At 35.6% G+C, this 13,993-nt stretch overlaps 1 protein-coding gene across 2 annotated transcripts in view; it reads left to right on the plus strand.

Moving 5' to 3' along the window:
* PDE7B (phosphodiesterase 7B) overlaps nt 1–6,636 on the plus strand; it is a 177,844-nt gene extending 171,208 nt beyond the window's left edge. For both annotated transcript variants that reach the window (XM_072408933.1, XM_072408932.1), the window contains one exon: nt 615–6,636. In XM_072408933.1, the coding sequence (XP_072265034.1) occupies nt 615–829 (215 nt within the window). In that variant the 3' untranslated portion in view covers nt 830–6,636. The remainder of the gene's footprint in view (nt 1–614) is intronic.
* Nucleotides 6,637–13,993: the final 7,357 nt, after the last annotated feature.

The raw sequence follows: 13,993 nt of genomic DNA on the forward strand, positions 1-13,993 counted from the left end.
ATGTAATAAAGTTCTCTGAAACTGGAGAAGATAGACTATCATGAGATAACCTGGGTGATCCTGCAAATGGATTTCATTAAAATCATTTGCTATTGCTTGGTAAATGTTTTTAATCCTAAACCAGATCCATTCCAGGTTTGCTGGATTTTCCAATATCTTCCATTATATTCTATCTTCTCTAGTCTTGGAAAGCTTTTTCCAAATCAGGCTCCATATAATTAGTAGGAGGCTGCAGTCCTAGCTTATAACATTCAAATCACTGGTCAGTCTGCAAGCCATACTCAAGGTAATAAAACTGGCCTTCTGCTGTTCCTGCTGTTGATAACATTTCAGTTCACTAAATGATTTAACGTGTTGCTTGGAATTACTCTTTAGATCTCAAGATTTAGTTAAAGTACATTCTATGTATTTAATATATATTTTGTGTGCATTTTCCTGTGGGGACGTGAACTCTCTAATAGAAAGCTATGTAATCCCACAAACAACAAATATTGTTAGATGGGTTGTGTTGTTATTTCTCTATTACTATCTATTAAGTAGATAGTATAGTTCTATATCAAGTCTTGAATTGCTCTGCATATAATTCTGAGTGTTGTTACTATTATTGTTCACAGGTTTCATAACCTACATCGCAGAGCCATTGTTTGTAGAGTGGGCAAGATTTACTGGAGACACTCCTCTATCTGTAAATATGCTAAATCACCTCAGGAAGAACAAGGGCAAATGGAGGGCTCTTTTACACAAGCAACGCAGCAAGAGCAATGACCGCCTGGTTCCCGTAACCGAAGGCAAAGGTGACCAAAAGATCAGTGAAGGTGGAGCCCTCTAGTAACCATCTCTTACCTGTAGCATTGCTGTTCTTTTTCTTGCTGCTTTCAGTGAAGAGGGATACATATAATGCTCAGATGGGCTGCTGTTGCTTTTCACAGCAGGTTCAACGAAGCTCAGAAGAAAGCAGAGAATAGATATCTGAGTGGCGGTGGAAATCCATTGCTCACAGTCTGGTATCCTTGTATATCAGCCCTTCCAGCATTTCTGTCTTATCTCAATATGAGCAAGACCAGCAACCTTAATTTCCAATGTTGAAATTGACAGATGAAGCAGGAGGACTGTGTGGATATTATCCCTGAAAAACTTTGAAAGCAAGGGGTGTAATTTGCAGAGTTATGTAGCAGGGTTAACACTTTTTACTACTTTTCAGAGCTTATTGCAGCTGCTTCCATCCTTCTATTCATGTTGCAAGAGAAAATACACTAAACAAGAACTAGACAAGAACACCAGCATCAACTGGACTCAGAAAAACTCCATCTGAGAAGACAACTTTATATTGTTCATACCTAAAGGATCCCAAACAAGAAATCCCTTTATTTTTACATTTTGTATTTACTAGCAAACAATTTGATTGAAGCACTACCCATGCTATACTACAAAACGTAAAGACACTTGTGAACACTTTAATACCACTTTGGATTAAAGAAGTAGAGATATCTTAGAAATGTGGAAATGTCTACAGAGACTGTTGGGTGGACATGTTTAACCAGACTTGGCCACTGTACCCTTGGTGTGACAGAGGGTTTATAAATGTATCTGCAACAGATTTCTTGTTGCACTTGTACATTATTTGTAAATATTAAGCTACTGACTCCATGCCAAATTACTGACACATTGTGGTTTCCCCAGATATTGGCACTGTGAACAGAAAATTGTTACTTTTAACTATAGAAATACTATAGCATTTGTAAATATGGTTCATAGACTATTTCTAAAAGAGTGCTCATTTCCAGATAAAGGCCTTAAATTTTACCTTGTCATGTTTCAATTGTATTATCCACATAATTCACCATGCCTTTTGTCAAACCTCCAAACTTTCTATAACAATAGTCACTATAAAAATAGACAGAGGGTATATACATTTCTATACTTCACAAGCATTCCTAAAGGAATACAATCTACTGTTCCCAGAATTAGAAGACCCTAAAAAATTTTGATCATCACTCTACGTCTTGAAAATAAATGACATTTAGTTTTATCTCATTTTGATTAACAATGCAATGCAAACCTAGAAGGTGTGAATACCTCCGCAGAATCTGTACATACACTGCGGATGTCGTACTGTAACTGCTAAATGTACAATTCATAGTTACTACAACATCTGTTACCCTATGGTTCACACCACCATTCTTGTAAGAACAACCAAAACCTGTGCGCTTAGACTGTGTCTTGTTGTGTTAAATGGTTCATTAGTGGAAAGGTGGTAAAAATCAAGCCATATCAATGCGTAGGAAAAGGTCAACGTTCAGTGGTATTATTAAAATGTGCAGATAATTCATTATTTAAAATATCAGTTGCAACATAGGTCCTTTATTTGGTAAGCCATACAAATCAACTAAATTTTTAATGATCATTTGTTGTATGATGTCACAGATGTGTTTATTTTATTTTATTTTGTGATATGGTTTTTGGTTACTTTTTGCTTTCAGCAGTAGTAATATATACTTTTGTACATTACCTTCTTAGAAGTCACAAAATATGTTTCTGTTATTTGTGTGCGGCTTATCTTCTTATTTGTAAAAATAGTTCTGAAAGAAAATAATTGGAATTTATAATCAAAGTGTTAAATCAATGATTTGCTGTTGTTCCCCATAAACAGTAAGGAAATTAATCTAAACAGACCTTAAAAATGCATAAATTAAAATTATTTTTGTTCCCTTATTATTTTCATTATTAATAAACTGTATTTATATAGCGCCAACATTACACAGCGCTGTACATTAAATAGGGGTTGCAAATGACAGAAAGATACAAACAATGACACGAAGGAGGAGAGGACCCTTTACTCTTATCCCTAAATTATTAGATAAATTACCAATATTTACTGCTATTTTTTTAGCTGTAATTTCAGTGGAAAATAAACTGCATAATATTTAACATAAATATATGACAGTATAAAAACAAGCCATGATTTATCCATCAGTGATCTATAAGTCACTAGTACCAGACTAGATCTAACAAGCTACAAGCAAAGGGTATGGAAATGATGATTTCATTTCACAAATGCATTTGATAAAATTAGTTTGTAAAAAGTTTGCAAATTTAAAAAGGTCATGTTTAGACTTTTTAATTTATTTTGTAGGAACAAACAATGCTAGATGATCAATTCAGGAAGATATGACCTTAAAAAGTAACAGATCTCTGCTGGGTCATCAATGTACATTGCAAAGATTTTAGGAATCTGGTGTAACAGATTTCTTTCTATATGTTCTGGGGAAATATCTGTTTGTTTTAGTATTCCATTTGTTGGTTCATTATAATTAACTGATGCACCTTCTGTGCTCTAATGAGCAAAGCTGCAGTGTCTGCATCCCCTTACATGTAATTACCTTATGCAGTTTTTTTGCCAAATTACCGATTACAGGATGTTTTGTTAAATAGGCCTACGCTCTTCAAATTTTCCACTAGAACCCTGGGGGTGCCTAAAATTTTACTTGTATCTCAGACCAGACTCCAGTAAGCAGGAAATAATATTTCTAGTCACATATCTGTACATTAACCACATATAGAGCATCTCCAGGTTGCCATATTGGGCTTTTTTGGCAGTTTTTGGATTACATCAACTGCAGCCTGAACATTCTAAGTAATTTTTAATAACATTAAGTTACCAAATGGCTTGTAGAAATTGTAAATGTCAAGCCTTTGTTCCTGTATTTAGATAACGATTTGTCATCCTAAAACCTAGAATGGATTTCTTCAAAGTAATTTTCTATTTGCTAGCAAATGTTTTAAATCCTGGACCAGCTCCATTCCAAGTTTGCTGGATCACCCAACTTCACTGATGAAAGTGTATCATCTCCAGCCTCCGAGAACTTAATAAATCAGGATTTCAAACAGTTCTAAAGATCAAAGATTCCTGGTATTGTTGTATACATGTACTTCCAACAGTAAGAATAACAAAAATATCTTAGGCTTATTTGTGTTTTTCCCATCACTGCATGCATTAAAAGGTAAAGTCCACTGCTTCTTAGTAAGTGTAATAGTGAATAGTAATTCCTGTAAGTTCTGTACAAAAGTACAGGTGCACAGAAAGTCATTTTCATTCCTCACAGAAACAGAAACGTGGTCTGAGAAAGGCTTTGCTGAGTCTGACATAGCTATATAAGCATAATTCTGTTTTCAATCATAAAAAGGTCATTTTATTTGGGCAGGAACATTTTCACAAAATTTGAGATGCGCACAGGGTACATAACCCAACATAAATACTTTGGTAATTTAATAAATACTGATTTATTAAAACTCTCCAAGACTGGAGAAGATAGACTATCATGGGAGAACCTGGATGATCCAGGTTACTGTGCAAAACTGGTTAGATTCTGGAGCAGGACTTAGCATCACTAGATGAGCTTTAAACATGCTTTCAAAAAGGGGAGCTGGCAAATGATAGATAACCAAAAAAAGTATTTTAGCTTATATATTAAATAGTGATATTGGTGCATGTAAAAAAATAATGGTAGTAAGTTACAAGTGAACATTAAAGCAGCACTCCACTCATACAGCTATTTACATAGTTAAAAAACACATATAGTTTATGTAAACCTGCCAAAGGATTCATAATTGTATAGAGCTAGTCTCATGATTGTCACATTGTACAGACAGGCAGGACTCATATATTAACCATCAGCCTGCTCACTGGATGATAAATCAACTCTGTACAAAACTGAACCAGGAAGTTGTAAAGCTGAACTAGTAAGCAATAAAGCAAACCTATTTGTTCTGCATCGTGGCAGAGAGGTGTAAATCACAAGACTAGCTGAATGAAATTACAGGTAAAATAGTAAGCATTATTGTATTTAGCTATTTTGTTTGGAGTATCACTCTTAATCCTTAAATGACATTAATCCAAAATAAGAAAAACATAATCTGCTCTCTCTCTCTCTCTACCAGCAAATAGGAATCATGCACACATATACAGCAGTGTGTACAAATACATACACACCATGTAGCTTAGTGATATCTATAGTGTTATCAGATGACTGGGAAGTCATATCTAGGGGGCTGGGAACCATATTCCAAATGTCATATGTTGCCTAATCCATAAAACATATAGACACATAAAGACTAGCTTTGTCTTAACCAAAGCATCCAATTTATAGCAATCATGTGTATTGATCAGTTTAGAAAATAAGACTCAACAATCAATAGGTAAACACCATGTATCTATGTTATAGTGAGTAACTATGACTGACCCCCATGTACATATGTAATTACAACTTTTGTAAATCTTTATAAAAAATGTAAAAAATGTTATTTACATAAAGCTGATCCGTCTCTCATGTACAGTACCTATACTTAGTATATCAAAAATCAAAGACTTTATATTTCATATCAGCCCTTAATACAGGTTTTACTATGTTTAACAATCTGTATTACAAATTAACCAAGACTTTATATTTGCTTATTTCAACAAGATTTTTTTTACTGATTATCAATATGGATAATAGACATTTCAAATAAATTAATTCCCCATCAAAAAAGATATCTTAAAAAGTGAAATGAAACTAATATTATAGTTTGACATTTTTAGATTATTTTAGTATAATAATCTATGTAATGTTGGTTGGGCAATAATGGGTTAGCCAGTGGTGGGACCATCTTACCCCCCTTCTATAATAAACCTTATTAGTGGTTCTCAATAGGGAATTCTTGAGTGTGTAGAGACACTGTAGAACAGCCATTCTCAACCAGAGTTGCTCCAGAAGTTGCCAGGGGTTCATTGAGCTATGAATAACCTCCCAGAAGATAATGCTTGCATTATACCTGGGTCAATACCACTTGGAAGAACCAGCAGCACGAGACCAAGGACTTTTTGTTTGTAGTTGTACGTACAGGTTGCATGCTGGCCATTTATGTACGTGGGTTATTCTTTCCTCTGGTAAGCAATGCAAGCAACATTTTTCCATTGTTAGTTCCCTAAATAAAAAAATATTTTAAGGTTCCTCGGGGGTAAAAGGATTGAAAAAGGCTGCTGTAGGGGGATGAACAATTTTATAGATAAACGGTAGGCAGTGCTTGCAGGTCACTATGTTGTGGGTACTGACAGTCTTGGATATTGAAGATCTAAATAAACTCTGGATCCAAAACATTCAATCCCCAAAGAAATCCTATTATTAATTCAGTTTAGTAGAGAACAGGAGCAGATCATAATGTACTGTGCCAAGATATATGATATCCAGCATAATGTTTCCGTGATTTCAGAGGCATTATAACAGCAACGTGGCCCCAACAGGCAGTTGTTTTATTAATATTAGATATTATTCTGTAAAGGGCTATGTTTGTTTCACATTAGTTATTGTGCTGTAAAAAAAAAGTGTGAAAAGTTGGGTTTAAATCCATGATCTTTGTTTTAAATGGGTGTTAGGCAGCTTTAAAAAGAAAATGTATTTTCCTAGCTATTCTATATTATAAAAGAATCATTTGCACATAACAAAATAAAAACTATATTTCTTCAGATACTTCAGATTATATTGATATAAAATGGTTTTGCACATTTACATATCACTTTCTTATGGCAACGTTCATTCTTTGTTAAACATGGGCACTCAATGTCTGTAAAAAAAATAAATATTCATAATTTTAAAAATAGTTTTCATAAATCTCATTTATCTCATTTCTTTCTGAATGTAAAATATAATTCATTTATTGATGCTATTTGGTCATGAGCTTGACTTGCAATAAAAGTGTCTGCATGAAAGCACACAAACCAACACAGAGATAGGGATCTGAAATATATATGAACACACCAATGGTAGAGCAATGTTGTCCCCAGCGCACCACCAGGCCGAGTGGTTACTGCACATTACCCTACAAATCTGTCAATGCTGCCTGGGGTCTGATCCTATGGATAGACAGCCAAGCAGACATGAAACTGACAGGATCACTAGGTGGCCATTGCTGCAGTAATTAACGATAACTCACAGTTATCAATAGAAATGCCAATACAAATAATGTGAATAATTAAATCCATGGTGTGTTATTTTTAAGGTATTTATTTAAAAGAAGAAAAATGTAAATGACACAGGCTCGGTCTGTTCATATTTCCCCCGCTTTTCACAGGTTAAAATAATTTGTACTTTTGGCTATGATGAGTCACTAGGTCCTGAATGATCTTCTAAGCGTTATTGATGTCCACCAGTGGACAGCACTGTGTAAAGTGCAGAGCAAACTCTGATAGGAGGTGGACACTTCTCCATCTACTGGTTTGGCCCATGTGTAAACCAATACTTTTTCCCTTTTTTTAATGACATTTCAGCTTAAAAAAACTTTGGTTTGTACTTGAGTATATACGTATACATTTTTAGTGTCAACTGAGTACATGTAAGTAACGATTATGATCCTTTTGTTGAACCTTAACTATAAATATTACATGGAATGCAAACAAAATTGTGCTTTACTTTAAAGATAATACTGGTAGAATACATCACTTATTATAAACTTTTCTATTATCATTCTAAGATACTTTTTTAGGTACGAAGGGGTGCTGAGTAGGGGGGTTGGCGGACCAATTGGAAAACCAGGGTGTTCAATTTGGCAGCCACAACGTTGGACGTGTGCGCAGGTGCATTGTCCTGCAAAAAAATGATCCCATTGGTCAACTTTCCATTGCGTTTCGTCTTTTCTCCTTCAGCTGGTCCAGGAGGTTAGCATAATACTGTCCCTGTGATAATAGAGCCCTGAGGTAGGTAGTCTACCAAAAGAATACCGTCTTTGTCCCAGAAAAAGAACGCCATGACTTTTTTGGCTGATTTCTGGGTTCAGAACTTCTTCGGCCGTGGGGGACGCGCTGTGGCTCCATTCCTTTGACTGTTCCTTGGTTTCAGGATCATAGATGTGGAGCCAGGTTTCATCCTCAGTCACTAGCCTAGCCAAAAAGTTCTGTGCAGCTTCAAAATGGGCCAAAACAGACTTTGGATGCTTCAACTCGTTCTTTCTTCTGATCACTGTTCAAACATTTCGGCACCCACTTTGCTGAAAGCTTGCGCATGTCTAGGATAGTGGTGATAAACCCAACACGCTGCCAGGAGATGTCAAGTATCTGGGCTATCTTTTTTGTGGATATTCGCCGGTCCTCAATATTCAGCTCATGGACAGCATCGCAGGTTGCCGGGTCAGTTGAGGTTGGGGGGCGCCCACTGCTGGGGTCATCTTCAACGGTGAAATGCCCAGTCTTGGGCGAGTTATCCAGGTTTTGACAGTGCCGTAGGAAGGACACTTCTCGCCCAGTGTTTGTGACATCTCAGTGTGAATGTCCTTTGCTGACTTTCCCTGGAGAAACAAAAACTTCATGGCGGCCCGTAACTCTGCTTGTTCCTCTGCCATCACAGCTTCTCACTAAAAAAAGAATTGCAAAGACCTGATATTTGCACAGTTACATACTAAGATATTAGGCTGTCATATGCCCCCATACTAGATTTTCTATTTCATCTGGAAGGGGGCAAAGCCAGGAACTTCTCAGCACCCCCTCGTATATCTCACAACCCAAATCCCTGCAGGAGGAAATAAAAGAAATTGTTACTAGAATTCTCTATAATCCTTTCAGAGGTTCTACCCCCTACTAAGGAAACAGTTTTGGTTTCACATTCACATATAGTACTTACATTCAAGCTTTTCAGCATTGCAATGTTATAGATAGTACTGTCCTTGCACTGTATATCTATTTAATATTTTAATTTGTAAATGTTTTCAGATTGTAAATGATTCAGAAAGAGCAATGCATTCAAATTAATAGGAAATATTTGCAGCTGTAAGCAGTGTACAGTATAATTAATGAAGCTCCCTGAATGGAGAAGACAATACAGAGATGACCTTGTCAGTGAGTGGCTGTACCTTCATTATCCAATCAGAGTGTAGACCAAACTTTATTGTTCTGACGGCTGCAGAAAAAAAGAATGCTCAGAACATTGTACAGTGTCTGTCAGGACTGTTTAGAGTAGAAAAACAGGCAGGACAAAACAACAAATCTTTTGGCAGGTAAAACAATTCACAAATATGTATTTCAACTGCGTAGCTGTTTGCCAATGCTAACATTTTCATTTTGGTTCAAGTCTAGTATTGGATCCTCTGGGATGTCATTATTAGAGATCCACTTGTGATAAATTCACAGCATTTAGGTAATACCTATCAAAGGAGTCATAAATCAGCTTCAAATTAATGTAAAGTCCAAGAGGGCAAAGTAGTACATATTAATAAAGAGTTTATTTAAATAAATTAACTATACTTATTTGAGCATATTTGAAATACAGTAATTGTAAAAAAAATGAAATTTGTTTTTAGATTTTCCTGTCAAAATTAAAAAACTTGAATTTCTATAATTTACTAAAATATTATAATCCAGGATTCCCTAAAGTATAAGGTTGACGCTTAATCTGTTTTTTTTTTTACCTTACCTGGTTCCTTCTTTCCCCCCTCATCAACTTGCTAATGACATTTTTAAATAAAAATCCAGTTTTCATCACTTTTGCTATGCAAACAGATCAAGGCTCCTGGGAGGGTTTGGCAGCCTCTCTACTCCTCCCAAAATCCTTGATGTTCGAAAACTACCCTAGGTAATAGGCTGTAATAGACTAAAAGTAATGCTAGAGTTTAATTTTTTTTTTAATGTAAAATTTTATTAAAGATTTTAATATTTTCAAGTATACAACAATGCAGAATCACAAAAAAACAAATTAAACAAGGAAAAAGGTAGGCGTAAAATACATACAAAACCACAGGAACAAAGACAAGATTACAAATACACCTGTGTTGTTCTAAACATTCGTATCTTAAATAAATGCCTTTGCAAGATCAAAAAAGAGCCAAGAAAGAAAGGAAAAAGAAGAAAAGAGAACAGGAAGAAGTCCAAGATCTCACTAGGGAAACAACTAGTCCAGCTAACTGTATTTGAGTTTAGATGAGCAACTATATAATTCTGGTAGCTGTTGCTTGGGCCCCCATGGGGCCCAAATTTCCTCAAATGTCCCCAGTTTGTTATTAAGCCTAGCAGATAGATGTTCCATAAGCCAAATATCCCCTACACATGTCCTCAATTCCCCAGCAGAGGATGGAGTGGATGATTTCCAATGCACCGAGATGAGGCATCTGTCCGTTGTAAGAATTTGCGTCAAAAGAGCCTTCTTCGGTTTAGAAAAGAAAGCTTGGTAATTGGGGACATTCAGCAAATGGGTCACAGGATGGAGTTGAATTTTAAGACAATGTCCCACTGGGTTAAAAAACGCTTTAGTGCCTGTCCCTAGTTGTCACCAGAATCAACTGTCCCTGTTAGAAGACTTCCCCTTTATTGCTGTTACACTTTTATTTTCAGTTTGGATGGATCCCATGTGTCCAGAAATTTGCAATGTGTGCCAGAAAGAATGCCAGTTAACCTTTCATAATGGTATCCAATCTGGATTCAACTTCCTAAAAAGACACTTGGGAGACCTCCAGACCTAAGTTATTACCTGCATAGCAGCCAAGAATACAAAGAAGTCAGCTTTAGCTGAAGATGAGATGTAACAATACTTGATGTCCCTCAAAGGGGCTCACAATTTAATGTCCCTACCATAGTCATATGTTCATATGTCATTAATACAGTATAAGGTTAATTTTTTTTGTGGTGGTGGGGGGGGGGGTTTGGGCAATTAACCTAACTGCATGTTTTTGTAATGTGGGAGGAATCCAGAGTACCCAGGGGAAACCCATACAAACACAGGGAGAACCTGCAAACTCCATGCAGATAGTGCCCTGGCCGAGATTCGAACATGGGACCCAGAGTTACATGATTACATCATTAGTAATGAGGCACTGCTAGGGATAACCATTGCTTTTCCTTGGAGACAACAGTCACCATCCAGTCACCATGTTACAGTTTTAGGTTTATTTATGAGATCACTAATGGTTTGTAAAGGGTTGTCTTTCTTTTTGCACTGTATGATTTGTAATAACTTTGTATTACATTACATATATTATACAGAACAATTTAGAAGGTAAATATAATGTACATGGATGCCCCATACACAGTCCTCATAGAAAAAGAAAAAGGATGGGTAAAAGAAGAAGTCTTCTCCTTGTAAATGTCTGTTCTACTGAATGGGCACACGTTTACACAAAGGGATCATGGCCGATGAATTTATGAAGCTTATCCTGCAATTTTTTGTACAAAGAATCACTCACTAAAATGTTTATTATACAGCGTTTTTATAGGTCACATAATTCAAGTCTGAAAAACAAAACATTGTGTAACAACGTGGTGACTTCTATGCGGTGATGCCAAGAATTAGATCAGGGACTTAACTGTATCCTTCAACACTACTGCTGTAAAGTATCCATCAACTCAAGAGAGGACAAGTAATAAAACTAAAAGACAACTTCTGTGTGGCCTCTTTCCTTCATTTATTAATAAGACAGAATAGAGAATTGTGTTTTATTTAGTTCCTCACTTTTATCAAATAAAACCAACGTTGTCATTTGTTAATAAACACCCTCAAGCAGTTCAAGATGGAACAGATACTTATGGAGTATTTGAGAGTTAGAAGCATTTAAAGTAAAACTGCTTTGTATGTTCATACATGTGTATTGCTAGACAAGTGGGCTTGTCTTCATAGCCCAATACATTTGAATATATACCATTATAAATGAAAATGTTGGCACCCTTGCATTTATGTCAGAAAATGCACCACTTCTCCTAGAACATTGTTGCAAATACAGATGCTTTGGTATTGTCTTGTTTATTTCTTTTGTTGGCACTGGAAGAACACAAAAAAGCAGATAAAAAAAGTGAGACATTCCATATTCTGTTTTCTTTTGTGTTCTTCTAGTGCCAACCAAAAGAAATAAACATGACAATACCAAAGCATGTGTAATTGCAACACATTTGCAACAATTTTCCCTAGCAGCCTAAAAAGAATATATTTCACTGCAATACTCACCTCCACTATAGCACTGGCAACAAGATGAACTGCCATTGCTGAACTCAATGTAAAGAATTATAATTGCCAAGATATAAAGCCGATCTTTTGGTTTCAGTAGTTTAAATGATTCAGAAGGTATTAAAAGCAGAAGATCAGAACACCAACTAGACAAGCTGTACATTTATCAGATCACGAATGGCTGCCTAAATAATCTTTAAATGGCTGCATGTTTGTTCCATGTCAGTGACTGATTGGAGAAGTCAGAACCAAGAAGTCCACTCCTGAACATGGATCTTTAAAAACAAGTCAGCAAAGATCACATATTTCTGTCCTTATAGATTCTCTTTCAAAAAAAAAAATAGTTATCCATGATGTTTAACTGGTCAGCAATCTGAAATCCAGCTAAATGCAGAATATCTCCAAGTTTCATAAATGTAACAGATCCAAATGTCAATGAGCAGAGATTTTAAAGACTGCATGACACAGAATATTTCTTTTTACTGATTTTTGTCTAGCACATGGTCTTCTGAGAGAACAAACTTGAATGAAATTTACCTAAATCCATAAAACACCTGTTATGATTTTAAACTTACGCAAAAGAGCTACAAACTTCCATGGTATAGGATATATGGTCCATGAAACTATTTGAAAATGAGCCAAGTGGTAAATTCTACATCACACGGAAATGCTGGCGTATGTAACACATTGTGCAAGAAGCGCTACCACAAACTTGAAAACATCTGTGTTTCCAGCTGTTTTGGAGGCTCCTGGGATGTTATTTTGTGAGAATGTTAACTTGATTTTAGATAACTTTACAACATAGAGGTCACTGAGTCCAGACTAGAGAGCGGGTACAAATTATATTTAAAGGAACATAAAGCAAAACATAGCATTGCTGCTACTAGTTATTGGCTATTGGGCATCATCCAGACTAAACTAGAGAGCGGGTACAAATTATATTTAAAGGAACATAAAGCAAAACATAGCATTGCTGCTACTAGTTATTGGCTATTGGGCATCATCAGTAAAAAAAGCCTTATATAGTGGGTTTGTTGGGTGAGCGTCTGCTGAAATCACATGAAAATGACTTCAGGATACATTAGAAGTGCTAAAAACTGTAAATAAAAACAGAGACCAAGAAAAAGTCTTGAGAAAAAACAAAAACGGATATCAGTTTAAAAAACGCTTATCCAGTGTGAATTATGTCATCCAGCTAAGTAAATCCATCATCAGTCATGAGAACCCGGTGATGCTAACTTGTCATAGTTCCCATCACTTAATATCTTATCTACTGTACCATGCATGTTATTGAAAGAATTTATGTATTTTGTTGCCATCAAAGCCACATGAAAATACCCTTTCCTCCCTGAACAGTAATGTTTAAAAGAAATCTTTCTTGTTATTGATACATGTCAGCGCCTCATTTTCCAAGCCTTTGGGGAAGTAGTTTGGGCATTACACAAATAAAGAATTCCACTTATGCTCATATGTACTCCACATATGAAAGGTCACATCATAATGAACCCTTAATGACATTTAAGGGTTGATTTCTAATGCAGAGAAATTTAGCAAACATTTTCTGCTGGTGAACTATTTAAAACACACTAACCTGAAACACCTAAATGCAGAGAAAGTTTTCTGAATGCCAGATTCTCGGTTCTATAAACAGACCATGTAGACTGGTTATGTATATTATTTTTTGAACATTAATTTTGTTTTATCACTGTTTTTGGTGTATGGTATTAGTTTACCTGGAGTGCAACTATATAATCTTTCTGTGAAAAAAAAAACAAAACGTTTCTATATGAAAAAATATTTGGTTATTTTTCGGCTAGAAATGGTTCCCTGAGAAGTCAAATGTTGTAAAGCTTAGCACAAGTATAGTTATACATATTAGTATAAGTCTATAGGAGAAGATAGTTAGATCAAGTGTAAAAACACACAATTATGATTTAAGACAAGATAAATTTGGATGACATAATTACTGACATTTGCAATGCACAAGGTGTCCATACTCGGGGTCATTTTAAATCCTGCGTGTGATGTACAGTTAGGTC

This window comes from Pyxicephalus adspersus, chromosome 4 (genome assembly GCF_032062135.1).
Source record: "Pyxicephalus adspersus chromosome 4, UCB_Pads_2.0, whole genome shotgun sequence".
In the NCBI taxonomy this organism is placed as follows: domain Eukaryota; kingdom Metazoa; phylum Chordata; class Amphibia; order Anura; family Pyxicephalidae; genus Pyxicephalus; species Pyxicephalus adspersus.